At 37.7% G+C, this 24,577-nt stretch overlaps 2 protein-coding genes across 3 annotated transcripts in view; both read right to left on the bottom strand.

The window, feature by feature from the left end:
• Nucleotides 1-24,577, bottom strand: part of LOC124615375 (xaa-Pro dipeptidase) — an 885,418-nt gene that overhangs the window by 36,206 nt on the left and 824,635 nt on the right. The gene's annotated exons all lie outside the window — the stretch shown is intronic.
• Nucleotides 18,373-21,656, bottom strand: LOC124615374 (FAST kinase domain-containing protein 3, mitochondrial-like). Its single transcript, XM_047143199.1, has one exon. The coding sequence runs from the start codon at nucleotides 21,498-21,500 to the stop codon at nucleotides 19,521-19,523; it is 1,980 nt and encodes a 659-aa protein (XP_046999155.1). The 5' UTR covers nucleotides 21,501-21,656; the 3' UTR covers nucleotides 18,373-19,520.

The raw sequence follows: 24,577 nt of genomic DNA, 5'->3' as shown, positions 1-24,577 counted from the left end.
TTCATTTGGTAAGTCACATCATCTTTGTTTTTAGATATATATTTCCTACGTGGAATGTTTCCCTCTATTATATGAATATTTTGTTATTTGTTCACAAAAACCCAAATTTCTCAAGTACATTGGCTGAAGAACTGGAACCTGAAGTTTGCTGCATTATGTTCTTGAACTTATTCATAATTTCCATTTTAAGGTTAAGCTCTCCTACCATAATTTCTCTTTGTCTTCCTATTAATAACATTTTTGCATTGCATTCCTCTCATATTAAATGCATTTTTAAGGAATGAAGCTCACCTTTTTTCAACAACTCTCAGTTCTTCACTACAATCACATGTTCTATCCCTGTTTTGCTATCTTCTGATAAGCTCCCACCAGAGAATGCAGGCCAAGGTTCATGACTGTGGGATAACGTTCCACCTTCAGCAGTTTCATTGCTACCTTCAGAGCAGTCATCATCATCAAAGTTGCTTGGTTCATGACTGTGGGATAACGTTCCACCTTCAGCAGTTTCATTGCTACCTTCAGAGCAGTTATCATCATCAAAGTTGCTTAAAAGTATCACATTATCTTGAGATGTGTCAGTGTAGTTAACTTCAGCTATCCCCTCGAAAACTTGTGGGATTATATCTACCACCATTTGGCTTATATCGTCAATCTTCGTCTCACCTACTCCACCACCAGTTTGAAATTGTTCTCAATAACATTTAGCTTTTGTTTTCTTTGCTATCACTTTCATGTCTTTCCAAATTACTTTAAGCTACTCTTGTGATCTTCGTGTGAGAGCTTCTGCTTTGTATTCAATTTGTACTTTTTCCCAAGCGTCCTTTTTCCTTTTTAGCGTGTTAAATACTGCTTTTTAGTCTCAATAGTAGTTATGTACTTTTTCATTATTTCAGTAAACTGCTCTTTTTCATTTTATGGTATGTTTTTTGAACGTTTCTTGGCTACCTCCATGTTGCTGCTAGCTCGTACCTCAAACTGGCGCTTAAATTAATACATCTCACCAACCAACAATGGATGTTGGTAACTGCTGACAGTGGGGTTAACAACTGATTCATCCATTAATAGCATGTTTCTGTTCCATAATACACAGATCTTATTATCAGTAATTAGTACAATAGCATTTATATTTTACAATTTTAAAAATTCAGTTTAATAAACCTTTCCAGCTTGTAAAATTATAGTGATGAACATAAATTGTGGAAATGGTGATGCAATCAGGTCAGCTGACAATTTTCTGAGAGGGAACGTATTGCATGTACCAGCAGTGTGCAGAAATGGCTTACTTCTTTAGTAAAAACTAAACTTTAGTTAAAACTAAACTTTAGTTAAAACTAAACTTTAGTTAAAACTAAACTTTAGTTAAAACTAAAGAAGTAAATAAAAATTGAGCTCTCCAACAGCTACTAAAGGAGTATATTTCTACAGAACTAATTTACTAAAGTAGTCCGGACTAAAGAAGTAAGAGTTGCTACAAGAGTAATTTATAATAGTTTGGTGCTCGCCACCCTACTTTGTATTCTACAAAGGCCATAGTGAAAAAGAGACAGACATGAGGAAAAGGCCACTAAAATCAAATTAAATTATAATTCAAATTAAGATTTTACAGCTGTATTCAGCAAACGTGCAAAGTTCCCTACATTCATTCCATATGGTAATTTACACCCTGTTTTCTTCATGAAAGCATTTAACTATGCTACCAGACAACTGGGCAGACCATTATAAAATTAGTTTTGTAGTAAATCATCTAACACAAGAAGCAGCATAATGGGGTATGTTAGAACTGGACAAATTTAAATTGTGCTACAGCTTTGAGGTCACATTTAAATCAAAATACTGGAGCAAGGGGGCCCAGAAAAAACTTTGTTTGGAGTTCTTGGGAGCAAAATCTTACAAAAGCAATGATTGAAAATGCTATAGGAATTCTACTGAGTACCAGCTGAACAAAGCTAAGTACTTCTACAACCCAATTTGACAGGAACATCCCTTAGAGGTAATTATAAGTCCTCTAGCACGGAGAGTACAGGATTAACTAGTAGGAAAGGACTCAGGAAAGATAAATAACCTATTAGAATACCTCGATCAGATAGAAACAACAGATCACCAGTTGGATATGTGGAATACTAACTATAATGTAATGCACAGTAACAACATGAAAAGAAACAACAATAATGGAATACAGAACCACAGAATACCAGAACTGATAACAGTGAGTAGTACAGTAATGGGGCAAGACAAAAGTGGAGAGGTGATGACAACAATAGAGACCAATTCAATAAAACGTTTAACAATAATACCAATACTACAGAGACAGAAAACTAGTAAGCTTCTGTGGAAGGGCTTGGTCCCAGAAGCAAAAGAAAATAAGCCACATCAGAGAATCTCCCACCTATTAAGGGTACAACAATGGGTTTAGTATGGAAGATGACTTGTTAGAGGAAACCAAACAACCAATTAGCGAATATATTTGACCAAAACTAAAAATCACAATACAAAATGTACCAGTACACATCATTTTAAATTCAGACTTTCTAGAACAGAATAACATGCTGCAGTATTTTCCAGAAGTTCTAGTATATGGAGACAAGATAATAGGCAAATCAATACAATCAGAAGTGGTAGTGAGATTTAGTCTTGATAAATATACCCCACATTATAATTCTATGGTATGGACTGGTTGTCTGAGCAAGGAGTTGAATTAGATTTCAGGAAAGGGTTTATAACATTAACTTATGGGGAAAATGCAGATTTTGTGACACTCCCTTTTGAAACAGTTACTTTGCAGAAATCTAAAATAACACTTATAGTTGAAACAACTTTAGACATTTGTTACAAAGACCATATATACGATTATAATAAGATAAGTAAAGAGGACATATTGCTAACATTAACAAACTCTCAGACTTGAAATCAAAGAGAAGGCAGATATGACAACCCTGCTAAGTAAACACAAAGATATTTTCTCCATAAGATCAGAACTCGATAACCCTGGAGCAGGCGTGCAGCATACTTTGCACACACGTAAAGATTAACTGTCTCTATCTCTATGTTACCAAGGTGAACATGTATGAGCAATGATAAAATAAACTTATATTATATATGCTAAATTGCTGTTTAATTAAACAATAATAATACAATCTTTCATTACGTCACTCTATTGTTGCATGCAAATGTCACCCCACAGTAATGACTCACTTGAAGCATTAAACAGTGCAGTTCCATTAAGTGCCAGCCAAACGCTTATCTCATAGACAACTGCCTCACTGCGGGACTGTACTGCTAGTTTGTGATGTGTGTCACTCGCTTGTACAGATCATAAATTTTTTTCTCACTTAGTTCACTGTTTATTTTATATTACTGCAGCTCTCTTGGACATATGACAACACAACTTATAACTTTGTTAGCCGAAGCAATAATGAAGGAATAGGTATGGGCTTACAATCAGAAAGCAACAATGGAATGGTACAAGATGATGTTATTTGTGGTTGGTGAACTTTATACATAGCCACTTGAGGGTAAAAGATATTTGTGTATGCTAAAGCTACAAACTCATAAACCAATTTTTGTGAAGCCTTACCAAAGGTTGATAGCAACAAAGGAGCCAGTAGGACAGGATGACTGCATGGAATATTATAGAAATTTCTAACAACTGTTATGACAGTCCACTGGTAGTTGTTAAAAAACCTGATGGATCATTGCTGTTAGTACTTGATGCAAGAACGGTTAATAAGATAACTGAACCAGAGACAGACCCTCCCATCACTGAGGAGTTATTGACAAAGTTTAGAGGGATTAAATATATCAGTACACTGGACTTGACAGATGGTTCTTAGTAAATACCATTACACACTGCTCCAAGAAATTGCACAGCATCCCTGTTTGAAGGTAGATCATATCACTTCAAAGTGTTAGCCTATGGTCTAGATGCTTTTGCTTTAGTGTTCATCAGAGCTTTAGACAGACCAATAGACGATAACGTACAAGACAAGTTTTTAATATAAGTTGATGACGTCGCATGTAGTGGCCGCATAGTTTGAGGCGCCATGTCACGGATTGCACGGTCACTCCCACTGGAGGTTCGCGTCCTCTCTCGAGCATGGGTGTGTGTGTGTGTGTGTGTGTGTGTGTGTGTTGTTCTTAGCATAGATTAGTATAAGTTAATTTAAGTAGTGTAAGTCTACAGACCAATGACCTCAGTAGTTTGGTCACTTACGAATCCACACACATTTGAACATTTTTTATGTAGATGACGTAGTAGACATAGGTAAATAATGAAATGAACATCTTCAGATGTTACACAATCTTTTCAGTAGATTACTTTTACAGGGAAGAATAATACAAAGCTTCAAAATCACAGTCTAGCAGGAGCAAACTTAAGGTTTGGGTCAAAAAATAAGTACAGACAGCATTAAATGAGATCTACATTGGTTAAATGCAGTAACTCATTGCCCGGAACTCAAATAAGAAGCATCTCAAGTCGTTCCTTGGAATGATAGAATTTTACAGGAAATTTTTACCTAGTGTTGTTTTAAATACAACAAAAATTATGGCCCTACTCAGAAACAAAACACCTTGGAAATGAGAGCAGACTGTAGTGCAGAATTCTTAAAACTGAGAAACAATATAGCACCAACACCACTGTGAGTACACCCAGACTTTTACTTACCTTTCCGTTTGGCAACGGATGCATCAGACTACGGGCTAGAAGGTCATTTACATCAAGAGAAACATACACGATTATTCTTCATGAGAATTTAATTTTCAGGTTTAATTAAGTTAATAACCTGATTTGAAAGAAGTAACGTAATTTATTGAAACAGCTTCCAACCTCTTAATTTAATGTAACTAGTAATTTCTGCAGTGTTGTTACGATACTGGATTTATTTCTTTGTGGTGTGTCAAAATATATGATTTGTGTCGGAAAGTGATTTGGATCAGGCTGTCTGTCATGGGGGAACAGTTCTCACTTTCTTTGCGTTATTTTAGGTAAGTTTCTGTGTCAATTTGAAAAGTAAATATGTACATGTATAATGTATGAAAGAGCTGGTAGATCATATGAAATGTTTTATTGTGGGCATAGTTTTATAAGGTTACTGATGTACCAAAGTAGGATGTTTTATTCGGTTTTCTTCTACATACAATGAATGAATAGAACCATACCTAAGGACATTAATAGACAGTGAGTGGGTAAGGACCTGCAAATTGGAAATGTTTAAGCAGGAGATTGGAGGTGTAACAAATAAGTGTTTGAGTGGAAAGTACTATAGGTACGAAATACTGAGAGTTTTTTGACCAGTGTGAAATGTTTTTCTTCTGTATTTTTAATGAAACAGTAATGACAGCTTTTCTTTTTTGTTGTGGAAGTAACTACTCAACCTGCAAATATATCACGGTGTGCAACATGATATTATGTATTGTGAAATATGTTGGGTGTTTTTGTAGATTTTACCAGTGGTCAGTTTAAGCATATATTTCATTTGCATATGTATTATTGTAAATTCATGGTGTTTGAAACTTCTACATTCTCTTTTGTTTATGATCTATGTGAAAATATAGAAATTAGATGTTTATGCAGTTGACTATGTAGTCAGCTATTTGGCAGTAACTGTCAATATAACCCAATGTAGGGGTTATGTAACAATGCACGTGGGTTCTTCTCATCCGTTATGTTTTTCTACTCCCAAAAATAACCAGTTTTATTGCTAAATTTCATCTCATTTTTGATAATTTACTTTGTGACATGTAGCATTTACCTAAAAACCTCAAGTTCTTATTTAAACTCAGTTTCACTTAAAATTATTATTCAGATTATTATTTCAAGTGTTCTTACTCTATTTGTGTAATTATGTTTCTTTAGGGCCACTGTTAATTAAAAGTTACACCTAACTGAAGTTAGTATTACAACTCGCTTCATGAAAAAACTCATGGGCTAATACTGATATTTGAGGAAAGTTATTTACACCATCTGAGACTTAAGCTCTATACTCTTTTGTTACCTTTATTTTTCCATACCATCTAATATAGCATTAAATAATTAACTTACTAGTTAATAGTTTCATCTAATTTACTATGTTTTGCAATATGGCACTCACTCATATAAATGAAGGGATTCACATTAGCATAAGGATAATAGTTCCACATATTTTTTTCTAAATTTCTGATTAGCAATATTTTCCATGAATCAGAATCATATTAGTTCTTATAAGTCATAAAAAATAATAAATTCCAACCTAGTCAAATTTTAAAGCATTATTAATTTTCAAAACAGCAGTTTATTCCTATAAAAGTCTTTATAAGCCCATCCCAGTCATTAAACTGCCAGTCCGCAGTTTGAAAGTGAACGACTGATGTGTATACTGTGTAGCCAATGTGGTGTTCACTCATGCTACAATTATGCAAATCCTACAAGTGAAAATACACACACTAGCAACTGCGAAACTCAAGAACTTTTGTGCGTAAAACCTTTTGTGTTATCACAGTGCCTCTAATTAATGAATTGAGAGATCTATCAATTAGTGACAAAGTGCATAGAAATGCAAAATAGCGAAGCTAAAGATTAAGTAACAGAATTAGTATCCATTCCCAAAAATATAATTGCTTTCTTTAAATCAGCGGAAGAAGTAGGAAGTGCCACTGCCAAACCTGCTATCAGTTTCGGTCCTAGAATAGTATAAAGCAATTGGAATTTTGTGTGTGTGTGTGTGTGTGTGTGTGTGTGTGTAAAAAAACATCTTGTAAACTACCAAGGAAAGTAATAGGTTATGTATGCCTTAACTTATTGTACAACCATGTGTATATTCAAGGAATATTTTCCCCCTCCTCCTCCATAGCAAAATAAAATAGCATTATTACAGACAACAGGATGTTATGCATTTTCTTTTAAATTTGTACACAATGTTGACCATTGCCTGAGCAAGATGTTCACCTTGATTCAGTGAATTCACAAGGTTGTACAGGTATGTTACACTGAGTTAAAACCATTTGCTTAGCATTTGATTCCTTAATTCCACCAAATTGCTGGGGTGCTGATGTTGGCGTTTTACCCACTGTTCCAACATGTCCCACAGATTTCTATGGGTTTCAAGTCAGGTGACTTTACATGCCAATTGTGATTTAATAGGGTGGGTGGATGGGTGGGGGGGTGGGAGGGGGGGGGGGGGGTGTTAGGAAACCAGTCTCACATTCTTCCAGCCCAATGAACTCTGCTATTGTGTTCTTGAAGACTAGGAGTATCAACAGCATACTCACTATGCAGATGTTATGTGAATGGCAACAACTGATCTTTCAGAATGTTTAAAAAAACATGTCAGTTCATGTTAGTGATCGCCTCAGTGAGCAGACCCAATTCATGATAAGAAAGACAATCTCAAAACATCACAAACCCGCCTCCTTAAGCCTGACCTCGCACTCATTCACGATGAAATGTTTCATTTTGCCTTTGGCGCACACAACAATGCGCTTTTGAATATGGGCAAAAATGTGATTCAGATATTCCTCCAACCAGCTACTGTGCATGTTTGACGATTTCTGGCCCACTCATAATGTCCAGTATTTCATGCCCACATATGTTACACCACTGCACATGGACAAGTTGAACAGTTTGCTGCAAAACACCAACAAATCTTTCAACAATCACACGCCATACAGCCATTGGTACAGCCAAACATGGTTGCCCTTTTTTTCCACTCTGTGGCGCCCTTACATGTATCCATGTTTACTTACAATGTCCACTTGAAATATTAATGTCTCACTGATCACTATTACCTTATGGTCTAGTAGAGGCACTGCGTGCACAGTTGACCATGAATCAACTGCTGCGCCACTTGTAAAGGCTTAATAATTCACACGCGTGCGCACACTGTGGTAGTAATTTTTAGTCCAGGTGAGCTTGTAATTGCACAAAACTTTAAGCAACCAGAAGTACTGCCAACAATCTTCACTGTAATTAGATATGTGATGTCCTTAAAGATATATGTAATGCATCATTGACACAAGCAGTCTTTTCAGACACATTAAAACATACAACTGTTACATCTATTCATAAGAAAGGTGACAAGGAAGACTTAGATAATAATCATCCAGTTTCCCTATTTACACCTTTTTCCAAAGTATTTGAAAAGTAATGTTTTCAAGAGTAGTCTCACATTTAAGAAGAAACAGTTTAATTACCATGCCACGGTTTGGAGTCCAGAAAGATTGCTCAACTGAGAATGCTATCCGTATATTCACTTATCAAATATTAAAAGTAAAAAACACTAAAATATCACCAGATGAAATTTTTTGTGGGTTTCCCAAAGCGTTTATTGCGATTCTTTGCAACAAACAGCGTCATACCAACAACTGATGTACCAAATAGACATCAGGCAATAAATAGCGTACAATGCTCCACACTTCTGGGTTTCATATTGATGAAAACGTGAACTGAAATAAGCATATTTCTGAGCTTCACAAATAATTAAATCCAGGTACTTTTGCTGTTAATACAACAGCTAGTCCTGGAAACAAATTAATCAATGTCCTGACAAATTTTGCATGTTTCCACTCAATATACCCCACAGCATAATTTTCTGGGGTACATTTTCACTTAGAAAGAAAAGTCTCCATTGCACAAAAGCTAGCAATAATAACATTTGGTGTTCACCAGCAGTCATAATCTAAAAGAAGGGGATAAAGTAATAAATGAACCACACCACCTAAAAACTATATTTATTTTCTCTTAGGCCCTCAGCTTGGTAGATGTCTTGTAATAACATAATAAACTAAAAGACAGTAATGTACTAGAATGCTGCAATAATTGTTAATTGCTAGACATTTTACATTAGTAATAGCATCGCTGGATTAGCTGTCAAAGCCACAACAGCATACATAAGCAATAAAAGACCTAGCTTACATCTGCAAACTCCAATTACCAGAGATTAAGATAAATATTTAAAAAAACTTGACTGCAGTTGGAAACAATCTATGCAATAGTAAGATTATGAGACAGTGGCAGTGCTATGATGCAACATGGAAATAGCCTGATGATGGCAATAATTCTGAAATAGGCCTATTGCTAATAGGCCTATTGCTAATGTAGAAATCTACCATTAACAATTATAACAGCATTCTGGTACATTACCATTTTTTATTTTATTATTAAAACTACATGAATGGGCATTTCCCAAGGAGTGAAGAGAAGTTACAGCAAAACTCCCCAAAACAAATACAACACCTGGAAATAACTATGCGCAATTACAGTGATGTTGCTACCAACCAAAGAGCATGAAGTCAGGAGAACTGTACTAAAAAGTCAGTAGGCTTAGATGAAGTATTAATGTGTGTACTGGAACAATACATAGAGGTTATACAAGCTCTCTTAATAAACATAATAAAGGAGCCCTCCACATCTGGATAATTTCCTTAGTGTTTAAAGCAAGTAGTACCCATGCTAAAGAAAGTCAATGCAGAAGACACAGAAAATTACTGATCAGTTTTGTTGCTGTCAGCATTCTCAAAAGTAAAAGAATCACTTATGAATGACAGATTAATAGGTTACTTTAATAAATACAACCTTTTAAGTGAAGCACAGTTTCATACCCGAAATGGTAGAAGTACAGTGCAATTCACAAAAGTGGTACTTGATGTTCAAAGGCTTTTGATACTGCTGACCATACTGAGCTGTGACAACTCGTTTCACCTTCCCATTACTGATAGCTTCTAACTGGCTTCTCACCAGGTGGTGTGTATTATTCACTTGTGCGGTTATTGCTGCCCCAGCTAGGCTTAAAAAGTGGCCACAAGAGCAGCATCAAATGAGGCTTCGAACTGCGCACTGCAGACAGTTACATGCAGTCTTCCCGCGATGAGGACCTGGAGCCAGCGGCAGTGCTTGGAGCAACGAGCATCTGGTGCGGATCGGCACGACATCTTTTCCAGTTTATCGTTCATTTTTCTTTGCAACGAGACTGGGTAAAAGGCAAAAGTTTTGGCTCGCCTATGCCACACATATCTGGTTGTACAGCTCTGCAAGCTGTCTGAGCTGATGATTGTATTTATATTCATTGAGTTATCATGGAAATGTAAATGAGCATTTGGCATCATTGGCCGGGAGGCCCGTTGTGGGGCAGGTCTGGCTGCCTTGGTGCAGGTCTTATTACATTTGACACCACATTGGGTGACCCGCGCACCGGATGGGAATGAAATGATGATGAAGACACCACAACACCCAGTCCCTGAGTGGAGAAAATCCCTGACCCAGCCGGCAATCGAACCCGGGCCCGTAGGACGGCAATCCATCACGCTGACCGCTCAGCTATCGGGGCGGACATTGGGTCATCATGAACTTTGATATTTCACTCTGTGTGATTCTAGAACAAATTTATTGCCCTGTCTGCTCTGTGTGTGTTTGAAGTAACTTGTGTTAACCTGCTGGCCAGGCTTCTCTCTAAGCATTTGCCATGGCTAATGTTGTTAAGGCAATTTGTGTGATGTGCCCAGCTTTCATGCATAATTATATCAGGGGCCTATGAATTATCTAGGTTTTTTTTTTTTATTTTTTTTTATTTTACGTTTGCTTTGAAATTGTTTTATGTGAGAGAACAAACTGTTTCTGAATTTTAATATTTGTTTTAACCATGTTTTAGAAGCTGGTGTGCTCTCTGGTATTATTACTATCCAACCCTTAAGTTTTGTGTGTAATGACCTCCAGATAATGGTAAGACCTTAGCATGTTGTTACTTACATTCCTTCCTGAAAGAATTTACAGCTCCTTTTGAGTAGTTCTCTTCTATACCTTACATTTTTATGAGGATTATTTCCTAAGGTGTATGACCTTATGGGGAAAATTCTATAATTGCAATTGTGGTTAAACAATGACCTTCAGTTGTAGTGTAATTCAGTGAGACACATTTAAGTTCGGTGTTTGCCGACAGCACCAACTAAGTTGCCAGGAAAGCATTCCCTGTTGGTGGCTTCTTGACACTTGGGCCTCGCTTGCTTGCGGCCGTGTGGACAGCTCTCAAGCATCTCTAGTGCGGCTTGTTATTTCTTCGCAGTCACGTGTCCTGACTCTGTGCTCAAGATGAGTACCTTACATTATCTGACTTGCACTGCAAATGAAATTTTGCTTTATTTGATTAGTTGGCTCAACGCAGGGAATTTTTCTTTATGTCATTTTCTGTTTCATACATACTGTAACCTTGTTTTAAATTATTTTGTGTAAATCCTTTGGGTAAGTCATAAAGATGAACTGTTATGTCTTATTAACTAGTTAATATTTATCCTTTAGTGGTCTCCTTAATATCTTGGTTTTAAGCTTTCTTGTCATTTATCTATGACTCAGTTTTAATTGTTTTCTGGTTTATTTAATTTTTTAATTTAATTTTTTTAATGCCAATATTGTTAGAGTCTTTATTTTCTTGCATCTTGTTCAAGACCATTAAAAGGGTAACTGTGTTATTCACCAAGTTGAAAGCTTTCAAATACGTAAAACTTTCCTATCTGCTTTTCTTACATGGGACCTGTTGTTAGTTTGCAAAATGAATGTTTACTGTTAAAAGGATGAATGATGTTAGTTAAAGGAACCTAGTCCTTCCATGTAATTTCCCTGATCCTGGTAAACTATCCATCTCACATATGATTCCACTACATAAGCTACAAGTAATAGCAATAACAGGGGTAGCTAATGTTTAGTTCTGATCATACCTTTGCAGGCAGGGTACAAAAAATATATAACAAAAACTCCAAATATGACTGAACTTTTAGTGAAACATTTACCAGAGCCAAAGTACATTATTATACAAGTTCCTTGGCGAAGTATTTCAGATTATTATTGTTCCTGATATATATCACTGATTTTCCCACAAGATTACTGATGAACAAAAATTCTCTTTGCTGATGACAGCAATATTATACCTGTATCTCCAGCATGCTGGGGTTGAACATGTGTGCAACTTTTTATGTGATTGTAATACCTCTTAAAGAAACTGTCTTAGTTGCATAGAAAGTTTATTTATTCATTGATGACTAGTTTCAGAAGGCTCATCCACTGTCAAATCATACATGTGCATAAGCTTTGCGTTACAACCACCAAACTTGTTAAGATGGCACTACACCACACAGTGTCATCACATGAACACTATTATGCTTTGACACACAGCAATATTTGTATGTTGATGCTACATGATACAGTAACACATTTGCATGTCTTGTGGTCTGTAGTCCACGTCTGGTTGTAACATAAGACAAATACATATGGATGATTTCATAATGGATGACCCATCCGAAACTAATCATCACCGAATAAACAAACTTCCTATGCTACTTAAAACTGTTTCTTTAACAGTTATTGTAAGCTACATTATAGTCACTGAGAAAACAAGAGAACTCCTTGCAGATAAAGTAAATGAAACCTTCACAGAAATTTATAAATGGTCAATAAGCAATTAAGTGACATTCAACATAAAGTAAATGTTAGAGGTAAACTGAATGAGGTAGCACTGATTTAAACAGAGTGGTCTTGTATTCGGGAGGGTGGAAGCTCCACGCTTCATCCAGTCATCTTGATTTAGGCTCTCTTTAGTTTCCCCAAATTATTTCGGGCAAATGCCAGGATGGTTCCTATCATAAGGCCATGACCAACTACCTATCCCATCGTTGCCATTCTTGACCTGTAAGTCTAAATGAGAATTAGCTAAAATTGTAATACCAAGACATGTCCAATAACTTTGTAAAAGAGATCTATGGGTAAATAAAACAACAGCAACTAATACCATGAAAAGTCTGACAGGAAGCAAAGCAAGTTTTAAATGTAACCTAAAATTATTTATTCTGGACAACTCCTTCCATGCCATGGACAAATTTCTATTCAAAAACTGGTAGTCTGGAGGTGGGAGAGGGGGGGGGGGGGCAGCAGGAGCATAACTCACCTTGTTTTAAGAGTAGTTGTGCGAGTAGATCTTAAACATTGTTCATTAATTTCATGTACCATACACTTATTCTATAAATTGGCTCATTCCACATTATTTCGATAAAATAATCACTGAAATGATCTACAGAACACATAAGTACCCAACTACACCAAATTGTGAGGAAAATAGATGTCTGTGGAAATCAAATTTATAGGCAAATCAACAGTCTCAAAGGTCTGACTTGTTTTTTAACCAAGTCTCAACATACTATATTTCCTATGAAAATAATAATCTAGTAACTTTATTCACGTAATTTTTAATTAATATTTAGGTTTATAATCAACGTCACACCACAAAATTTTCATATACAGGCTAGCGACAGTAGTGTCTTCTTAACAGTTGTAAAGTTTATAATGAATCTGAAATTAGAATCAGAACATAAAAAACAGATAGTAAATGCACCACACATACAATTACAATCTGCTCCACTTCGTGGCCCTTGTCATCAGCATTTTCATTAAGCACATTTTGTGGCTTGAGGGTCAGATAAAACTGCCACTCTACCTCTGATTACGTAACACGACTACTGTGTATGTGATGTTGACACTAAATTACGTAGGTGATCCTACACAGCAACTAAGTATTGTGCGCCACTTTTGCCTTACACATAAGGCAGCACCACGTAACTGCGGGTATGGAGGTGCCATTTATTGGTAGAGAGACTTGACGCGTGTGCCCCATTTGATGTGGCATAGTGCTAGTGTGGTTTTGTGCCGAAGGGAATGTGCTCACACAAGTTATCTTCCGTTACCAAACATGCAGGCGAGCAAGCAGGAATAATGAGGAGTGAGTCGATTTTTGACGGTGGAGGGGTGTGAGTCACTGGAAGATAATGCTCACCCTGGACAGGCTCGTCGTGTCATCACACCGGAAATGGTTGCAGAAATGAATGCTTAAGTCTTCAACAACCACAGAATTACCATGTACAAGCTCCATTGGTTACTGGGTATTAGTGTGGGCACCACCCACACCATATTGCATCAACACTTGAACTTTTGAAAAATCTGTGTGCAGTGGGTTCCCCACCAACTAACCCCCAAACAGCACAGTACTCGAATGGTGCTGTCTTCAAGTCATCTGCAACATTATAATGGGGAGGAATATGGCTTTCTGTCACGTATTGTCGCAGGTAACAAAACATGATGTCACCATTTTGAACTGGAAAGCGTCAGAGCAAGCAGTAGAAACATGCAGCTTCACCACCTCCAAACAAATCAAAGGCCGTGCACGCCAATTCTGGTAAGGTCATAATGCCTTCCTTTTTTGACCACAAGTGTCCAATGCTTGTCGATTTCCTGGAACGGGGAACCACCATCAATGCCCAGCGTTACCAAGCCACTTTACAAAACCTTAGATGAGCCATCAAGTCGAAATGCCGAGGCATGTTGTCCAATGGCGTTATCGTCCTGCATGATAATACACGCCCACACATGGCACGACGAAGTGTGTGACTGGGTCTAGGCCTGGATCCGACAGCAGCCTACTATCTACTTCAAGGATGGAATCAACCGGCTAGTGTCACAATGGGATAAATGTGTCAACAGTCTGGCGACTATTTTTGAGTATGTGTACTGTGTATAACTACATTTTTGAGTTAATAAAATCATTACCATTACTTTACACTAGTGCCCGGGTTTCATTTGAATGCCTCTTATGTTTTTGTGAATAGCAGAAACAAAAGAAATTGATCTGGATCAAGGGTGAGGACACCCTATCCACATTCCTCGAGAACCTCAACACCTTCTCCCCCATTCACTCCACCTTGTCCTATTCAATCAAACAAGCCACCTTTCTCAATGTTTAACTCCACCTCAAAGACGTCTACATTAGTACCTCTGTCCATATCGACTACCTCTTGTCATGCTCTGAAATGGGAAATGTCCTAGCTAGCATTACCCCCCCAACACACACACACACACACAGACACACACACACACACACACACACACACACACACACACACACACAGCAGTATTCCTTCACTCACCGAACCTACAAATGATGTCCTCATCCATCCCTACACTATCCCTGCTCCCAACCCATTGCCTCATGGCTCATACTCCTGTCCCGCAAAGACAGGGCTACCTGTGAAACCAGTTATGAGATCTACAAGTTAAGCTTCAACCACTGTGCTGCATTCTACATGGGCACAACAACCAACAAGCTGCCTGTCTGCATAAATGGCCACCGACAAACTGTGGCCAAAAAACAACTGGACCACCCTGTTGCTGAGCATACCACCCAACACGACGTTCTTCATTTAAATGACTGCTTCACAGCCAGTGCCACCTGGCTCCTTCCCATCAACACCAGCTCTTCATAACTGCGCAAGTGGGAACTCTCCTTTCAATGTATCCTAGTTCCCATAACCCTTCTGGCCTCAACCTTTCTTAGTCACTGTCCTTACCCGTGTAGTGCCTTCCTGTTCTCATTTCAGCACTACACAGCCCTCTATTCCACCAACACAATCAATCTATTTACTTCTCTCCTTTTCCGCTACACCCCCCACCCCTCTCTCTTCACCGCCCTCCATCTAGCCTCGCGACTGCGCCTAGCTGTCCTATCCTCTCTCCACCTCATCGTAGCATGCCCCCACAGCAGCAATTTACTGTCCCCTACCCTTACCCTGCTATTCTCTCCTCCTCTCTGCCCCAGCCTCTTCTTCACGCCACCCAATTCTCTCTGCCATCACGGGCTGCTGTTCATAGTTTGGCTTCAGCTGCCAGAGACTGTGGTCGTGTGTGTGTGTGTGTGTGTGTGTGTGTGTGTGTGTGTGTGTGTGTGTGTTGTCATTTTTGACAACGGTCTTGTTAGCCAAAAGCTTATTGTGTGACAGTCCTTTTATTTCGCCTATCTGTGACTCAGCATCTCCGCTATATGGTGAGTAGCAACTATCCTTTTCATAATATTGTTACATTCCATCCTGCATCTTTCAATGTTTAAATAAATGCTATGATACACCCAATTATGATATTAAAGTATTGTTAATTTTTCAGGCAGACGAAAAAATTAAAAATAACTGATAACAGTCCTTATACTAATTGACAGATATGGTTCAACAAACTGCCACATACTTTAAAAACTTGTGAAGCAAAGCTGTTCCACAGGGAGTTAAAGCTTTCCTATTGTTTGCATTCACTATGTGAATTTTGTAAGTTACATGTCTCCTACTGTAACTTGTAACATATTTGGAATAGCTAGAAGAATAAATGGTGCAGTATCATACGTGTTAATTATATTAATTTACTACACAACCCACGTATGACATTTGCAAAAGTCATCAGCTTGATGTCTACATGTAATAAATGTAAATAAATAAACTATTGCTGTAATGGCCTAATGATATAAAATTATTACTATTACTACTATTCTAGTGGCTATGAAACACAAGTTCTATTAAGCGCCCTGTTTTTCAAGATTTTGAATAGTATATTACATTTTTTCCCAAATACTTTAAAAGGTGTATACTGCAGCTCAGCAGATTAACATCTAAGTGTGCAAGTTTAAGAATGAAGTCCAAATAACAAAGTTCCAGGAAAAATGTAGGAGAGGTCAAAAACTTTTCAATGGAAGTATTGAACTTCTGTGTTATAAACTGGACACCTACAAAGCACAACCTAGGAATGTTCTAGCAGTGCTACTCACAAAACTGTCAGCATTGTGGTGTTCAAAACAATCTTCAAATTGATGACTGCTTAACATAAGCTTCTGAGAAACATTTTTGTCATCATTTGAAATCAACAACTCCAAGAAAATTAATAACGAGCCGATCAGTGTGATACGAGAACAATATGAAAAAGGGCTACTGAATATGCCAAACATAAGTTTCTTTGGACTGCAAGCATGTTAGGTCGCTATTTATAGGAGAAAAACATACTGCAAACACTGATTTGATAAAGCCTACTAATTTTAAAACTCAAAATGTTAACACTGATCTGATTACATGTATTCATTTTGAAATTCAAAGTACCACAAAGTAATAAAATTTTCTATCAAGATTATTTTACACATGAAGTAATAAGAAGTTTAGTAGTAATCAGAAGGAAAATAAATGTAAGTAAACAACCACATTTAAATGCTCTGAAAGGTATATTGAGACAGAAAACCAACTCACTCAGAATGAGATGGGGAAGTGGCAATGTCCAAACTGAACGCACCACACCAGCACTTGAACTAAGCAGTTTACCATAGACAGCCTAACAGTATTGTTGCAAATAGCTTTTATCACACTACTATTAAATGTAGCAATTGAGCAAGCAATAAAGAAAACAAAATAAAAGTCCGGAGTAGGTATTAAAATCCATGGAGAAGAAATAAAAACTTTGAGGTTCACCAATGACATTGTAATTCTGTCAGAGACAGCAAAGGACTTCGAAGAGCAGTTGAACAGAATGGACAGTGTCTTGAAAGGAGGGTATAAGATGAACATCAACAAAAGCAAAACGGGGATAATGGAATGTATTTGAATGAAGTCGGGTGATGCTGAGGGGATTAGATTAGGAATTGAGACACTTAAAGTAGTGAAGGAGTTTTGCTATTTGGGGAGCAAAATAACTGATGATGGTCGAAGTAGAGAGGATATAAAATGTAGCCTGGCAATGGCAAGGAAAGCGTTTATGAAGAAGAGAAATTTGTTAACATCCAGTATTGATTTAAGTGTCAGGAAGTCATTTCTGAAAGTATTTGTATGGAGTGTAGCCATGTATGGAAGTGAAACGTGGACGATAAATAGTTTAGACAAGAAGAGAACAGAAGCTTTCGCAATGTGGTGCTACAGAAGAATGCTGCAGATTAGATGGGTAGATCACATAACTAATGAGGAGGTATTGAATAGAATTGGGGAGAAGAGGAGCTTGTGGCACAACTTGACTAGAAGAAGGGATCGGTTGGTAGGACATGTTCTGAGACATCGAGGGATCACCAATTTAGTATTGGAGGGCAGTGTGGAGGGTAAAAATCATAAGAGGGAGACCAAGAGATGAATACACTAAGCAGATTCAGAAGGATGTAGGCTGCAGTAGGTACTGGGAGATGAAGAATCTTGCACAGAATAGAGTAGCATGGAGAGCTGCATCAAACCAGCCTCAGGACTGAAGACCACAACAACAACAACAACAACAACAACTATTAAATGTATGTAAAGCACCTCAACTGCTATAAACTTTTATATTGTGATAAAAGGCCAGTCATTTATCACACACAGAGCTTCACCGGCTTTAATTCATTGACATAAGTGTACATGCAAAATATACCATCTGTCAGTATCGTTACCATTTTTCCCCAGCACACATGACAAATTTAGCTTTTTCTGGTCTAGTATAATTAACATAGCATTAAAACGTTACTAAATATTTGTGAGTTCAATCTTAACAAAAGTAAGAGTGTAAGTAAGGCATGTGGAAGTGGAAACAAGAAGAAAAACAGAAAATTGTAACAAACAATTTAATAAATATACATTGTCAAAATGCAGTCAATAAAAAACATAAATATAACAATCTTTGTCGCAAGGAAAAAATATGGCTACATTGGGGAATTTCTCAACTCTTGAAATCACTTTTTGACAGGGGACATTTCCTCTCTCTCATTATAACATACCATCAAATCTAATGGCTCAATATCTGCCAAGTTACTATGAGGTGGTTGTCACAGACAATTTACTCACAGGAAATCTTCCATCAAAAAAAGAGAAAGACATTGCAACATAAAACTACATTATCATGATATTACACACAAGCACCGGTATGGTATTCATTTACAGGTTATTTTTTAAGTACATGTTTAGAAAATGACCACTATAAGATCACAATACTGAATGTGAAGGAGTAATCACTCTCCATTCTCTGCCTCAAAGCATACAATGAACTTGACTACCTGAACTGTGACTTGTTACAATCCTGGCGAAGGCTGTAATACTCAAAACTGAATGACAAACATTATGATGGGTATGATGGATTGTAATGACTACGTAAGTCTGGATTTGGCTACGAGTTCACACAAGACTTGTCTGTTGAAGAAACAAGACAGTATGGCTCCAACAGCAGTGATATGCTGAAGATAGTTTAACTGGTCTGGATGGAATTAATAAAGAGTATTATAAATAACAATAATATTGAAATAATTGCCCCCTCCATGAATATGTAATGGTATAGGACAAAACAATCACGTCATAAAAATGATGGATATGTTGCAGTTTTTATATTACAGTTCATCGGATTCAGATCTGTTAATACGGCATATGCACAACAAGCTCAAAAAGTTCATGCTGAGGAAAGATAAAAGACAAAAAAGGGACAAATGTGAATGCAGATATGTTATCATGTCTTAGTCCGTACATAAGACTCTCCCTAGTCTGTATGTAAATGTATGTCTAGCATTAGTACAGATCACAAATTTATCTCTTCCTAATGATGCACAATACTGTTTCCAAAAACTGTTCTTTAGTACATCTCAAGCTTTTCTAGTGAAGGCAGGCTACCAATTATTCATATGTTGAACAAGTTTTCCTTACAAGACAATAACATACAATCTTAACAAGACCACATATCTTTCATAAATTTTCCTGTAGCAGGAACACTTTTACACAGGGATCTCAGCATTTTTCATTCTGTCTTCTATATATTCAATTAAACTTTTTGGATGAACTTTCAATCTGGCCAGTTCATTGTACTTAAGGCTAACAACTTTAAGACCAAGTCGCTTAAGATGCCTCTTTCGCATCACTTGTGGCCCTGTTAGGTGAACACCATCTGAACAATAATGTTCTGGCACATGGATTAGAAGAGCAACAAATAAGTTCCTATTCTGTCGCAAATTAAACTGCAGCATAGAAGCAGGCATATTACTGGGATGTAACAATATATCTATCACATACAGATCTAGGACAGGAAGCTGGTTTAATAGAACCAACGTGCTCACCCTGCTTGGATGACCTGTAATGTCTACAATTGTATCATATATTGTGTTGATCATGCGTTTTATGCGCCCATCTTGCCAGAGACTTTTCGCAGATCCATCTTTGGGTAGTAATGGTCCAGAATACTGCAAGCATTCTAAAGTCATGGCAATATCAAAAATAACTAGATTCTGTCTTAAAATTTGCAAGGACATTCCTGAGCGGGTAGTGTGCAACCTATCAAGGAAATAGGGATTAAAGATTTTTTTAACAAAATTAATTGGGTATTTCTCTAAATACACACAACTCAACATTATATCAACAATATCCTCAGGCCTAAATTGCACAAACTTACTGTGCACAGAATTCTCAAGGACTTGCCAAAACTTCCAGCCATTGGGAGGATCATAATCTAATATGCCAAATGGTGTAAACAGTGCTTTTATTAAAACAGGAGAAAGTTCTGATCCAAACTTTATGAAATACTCTCCACAACCGTGCAAAATAAAATTATTTCGGAACCTAAATTTAACGCAATAATCCATTACGGCCCCCATTACCGCTGCGTTCTTTATCTTCAAACTCTTGGCTTTAATGTATCTTTCAAGACCTTTCTCCAAATTTTCATCTATATAGTTAACGGCACAAAATCCTGTAATGATCTGTAAAATTTCATCTTCTGTCACAACATGTATGTTTGTATTTGTCCATCTGGACAAGATGGTTAAACTGCGTATTGGTTGAAGGTTGGTTTCGGCAAACACTGATAATATTTCTGCAACTGATGCGCCTGACAAACGCCACCAAACTGCTGCTAGCCGCTTTTCTAATATTTTAACGACAAAATTCCTACTGCTGTCTAGATGTGCTAATATGCGATATACTTCAACTATGTTGTTCTCCGTTATATCTTTCTCCTTTTCTAATAAACCAGTCCATAACTTGTCGGTTTCACACAATGCATCTTTTTTGCTTTTTAACGATGCAAAAACATTAATAATTTCACAGATTTGCAAAACATCGAAGTTTCCATCAGAAGCACACACTAAAGCTGCATTGAAGAGCTTGTCCCGATACTCTGCAGTATTCTTCAAAAATTTTACACGATTCAATAACTTTAAGCTTGCTAACAAAACGTCCGCCTGTGGGCTTGACACAATAGACCGAAAAATCTTCTCAAAAGCTTTGTCTCTAGTAAACACTTCCGGGGCCTCGTTGTATAAGCTGACATTACGAAACTGCTGATTGTTCTCTAATTCAACAATCCTCCTGAATGCCTGAAGTGCAACAAATGAAGTTTTTTCATCCAAAGGTATGGTTTCAAAAAGAACGTAGACCCCATTTTTTGTGGAACATCGGCTGAATGCATCTATAACTTCTTTCGCATCTTCCTCATAATGATTATCTTCGATCCTCGATGCTGTACTTTCAGAAGAAACATCTACAGATGGCAGAACCTCAGCGTCTTTCACTTTCCGCACTATCGTCGGGAGTTCTTGAATATCCAAACCATCTTGAACTATAATCGTTGTCTGACCTAACTCACTATTCTTTTTACTGCTATATCTCAATACGGAAGCTGTCAAACATCTAGCACACGAAAAATTACTTTTGACAAAACTTTTGCTAGACAACTGAAGAGCTAATGTAATGGCGCGAGCCATTGCAGTACGCTCATTTCGCGTTCTTCTCTCTGTAAATCAATTGTTTTCAAATTACGCTCCAAAACTTCATCAAACCAATATATAAACACAAACATACACATAGCACAACTACGCACCACACAAAGATCTTATTTCACAACAACAAATACGTTTCATATTATCTTTGCGTATAGTTTCTTGAACAGTGAGCTCTCGGAAGCATAGAGGTTTATGCTCGGAACACGCGCCAGTGAGTTCACTGGATAGTGCCCAGTACATCATCAAGCGACGATTCTACAACGCGTTTAACATTAGATTTACACAGAAGATGACCTAGAACAAGCTTAACTCGGAAATCTGCGTCGTATAAACGTTAAATGCCAGACTACATCGCTGTGAAGTAGGATCAACTTCGGCGAAAATTCGGGTATCAAAGTCTGGTTCAAATGTAATCGTCTTTTAACAATGTAGTGACACCCATTAATTTTTGAGATGTCAAACACGTGCCGAAACTGCTACGGCAACTGCATCCGCATTAATGAATAAAACATAAGCAAGTATACCTAAGTAATTTAGCAACTTGTTATTTATCAGGCATTGCTTACATCACTGTTTCGGTAGCTCATGGCTTGCATTCTGGTGTCTGGTGTCAAATAATTCAGGTTCAAATCCACGTTAATTCTAGGATCTTTTGTCTATTTGATACTACTTTGTCTACTGGTGGAGGAGGATATTAGTGTTTAACATCCCTTCGACAACTAGGTCATTACTTTCTCTACGTAACGACCATAAAGATAATTAATAACTTTATCTATGTTTTGAAACCAAACCACTCTTCGGTTTTCCGAGCGTTCTGAGCCACTGTGGTGGGCGCAAGAAACTTAATGTCTGCATTCGAAGAGCGATAATCGTGTCGATATCCGATTTTGGCGGTGTTGCCAAACAAGTTTCTTGTTAACTTAGATCAACACTCAACCTTCTTTAGTGGATTCAACTCTAGTCTTGTACAAGAGGGCGCAGTACTGAACAGAGCTCAAGTTTCTGAACTAACGTCAAAACTGTTCCCCCAACAGGGATGTTTATACAAGCGGCCCAGGTTTTAGTTATAGCTCGTGGCTCATAGAGCTAGTCAAAAAAGTTTACTGACCTAGAGCCTACGAAAGCTAGACTACTCCCTGCTTCCAACTCTGATTGAAAATTTGAACTTAGTTGATGTGTCCTTAACTAACATTTAATTATAACAAATGGTACCTACAGTGATATGTTTGTGATGAAGTTCAATGCGCCGTTGTCCTGAAAAAGCATACTATCATAACTCGAAAGGTCTAATACGGAAACAACGAAATACGATGAACCTTCTCAACATTAACGAGCATGGCATGTGACGTCACCGATTTCCGACTTCAGATGTACGCGAGTCGAAAGCGATTATGGCTTCCGCTTTTTAATCGCTCGTCATTCTGTGGTTGTATTAAAAGTGAGATAGTATGTGTGCGAAATCTTGCTGAAAGTTTGCTTAGTGTATAATTGCATGCACAAAAGCAGTAAAACTACGAAGATATCTCGTTTCATGTGCGTACTGTTAAAAATACCTTCTGTTGACGGTTTTGTTCATTTGTGTTATACACGAGCACAGAAAGAACTGTACCCTGCTCCTGTGTTTCGATTTCCAAAAACATGGCGGACGGTTGTTCAATTTGCTTCACTCTGATCGCGGTGTTGCCTCTCTATGGTATTCTGTCTCTTTAGAAAGAACACTTGACGGAAAAAAGATTCAAGAGCTAAAAGGTAGTTCATCATTCACACTCGATTAAAGGCCTGGCCAGACAGAATCCGGCCTGCCGCTGAGACGGACGGCGCAGCGGCAGGCCGGGCCAGTAAGCGGCCAGGGATGCCACACAGGCAACGGCCGGCCGGCCGCAGCGACTCTTGATGCGTCAGCTGTTACACTGTGGAAAGGGCCGAACCCCATTATTGAGCTTAAAGTGCAGAAATGAGTAAGCTCGCACTAGCGATACGAAATGGCACCAAGAAGAGGAGATGTTCGGTGCACGACATTAATAGCAAGAGAGAAAGCTTAGGAGAGTCTAGAGTCTGACGAAGCTAAGTTCTTCAAATATTTTCGTATGTCGCGAGAATGTTTCCGGTCTAAGGCGCTGCAGTCATGGACTATGCGACTGGTCCCAGCGAAGGTTCGAGTCTTCCCTCTGTTTTGTGTTTGTCCTTAGGATAATTTAGGTTAAGTAGTGTGTACGCTTAGGGGCTGATGACATTTGCAGTTAAGTCCCATAAGATTTCACACACATTTGAAAATTTTTGAGAATGTTTCGAGGAACTGCATCGCCTGATAAAAAGGTAGCACCGAGGAGTGCACAACGAACCGGAGAAAGCCAATTGATACAAGGCAGAGACTAGTCATTTGTTTGAGGTAAGTTTTACCATTTGTCGCCTCTTTGTGCTTCAAACAGAAGTCGTATAATTTATTCCATTTCAGTTTTGCAGTATTAAATGAAAGGTTTGACGGAAGAAAGTGCTATCCCACAACGTAGTTACGAGTGGAGTGATAAATTTATCTGCAGTGTTTACGGATGCAGCAAATGATAGTAACATCTAGCATCCGTATGTCACGCTAGAGAGAACTTTCTACTTAATAGATTGTTTTGTTTCATTGTATTCATAGCATTGTTAATGAATTTAAACAAACATATCTTTGGTCGTTAACTTATCTATTCGTTCTATCGGCATAATTTATCTTAATCTTTTCCAGATACCCTGACTACAGGCGACAGTCACCAGACCATAACTAGGACGTTCAACAGTCTCAGAAATTGTGGAACAAGTGTGCCGGGCAATATGGACTGTTCTACAACAAGTTGTATTTACCTACTCCTACAACAGAGATGTGGAAGAAATCTGAAGAAGGATTTCTAGAACTTTGGGGGTTTCCGAACTGCCTTGGAAGCATAGACGGAAAAGATGGTTAAAATGCCCGAAGGATAGTGGATCCCAATTCTTCTGTTACAAACAATTCTTTTCGCTGCTTCTCCTGGCGATCGTTGATCCATACTACGAGTTTACAGTAGTTGATATTGGAAATT

Source organism: Schistocerca americana, chromosome 5, assembly GCF_021461395.2.
Source record: "Schistocerca americana isolate TAMUIC-IGC-003095 chromosome 5, iqSchAmer2.1, whole genome shotgun sequence".
In the NCBI taxonomy this organism is placed as follows: Eukaryota; Metazoa; Arthropoda; class Insecta; order Orthoptera; family Acrididae; genus Schistocerca; species Schistocerca americana.
The sequence above is the reverse complement of the archived record's forward strand: the minus strand, read 5'-3'. Positions and strand labels throughout refer to the sequence as shown.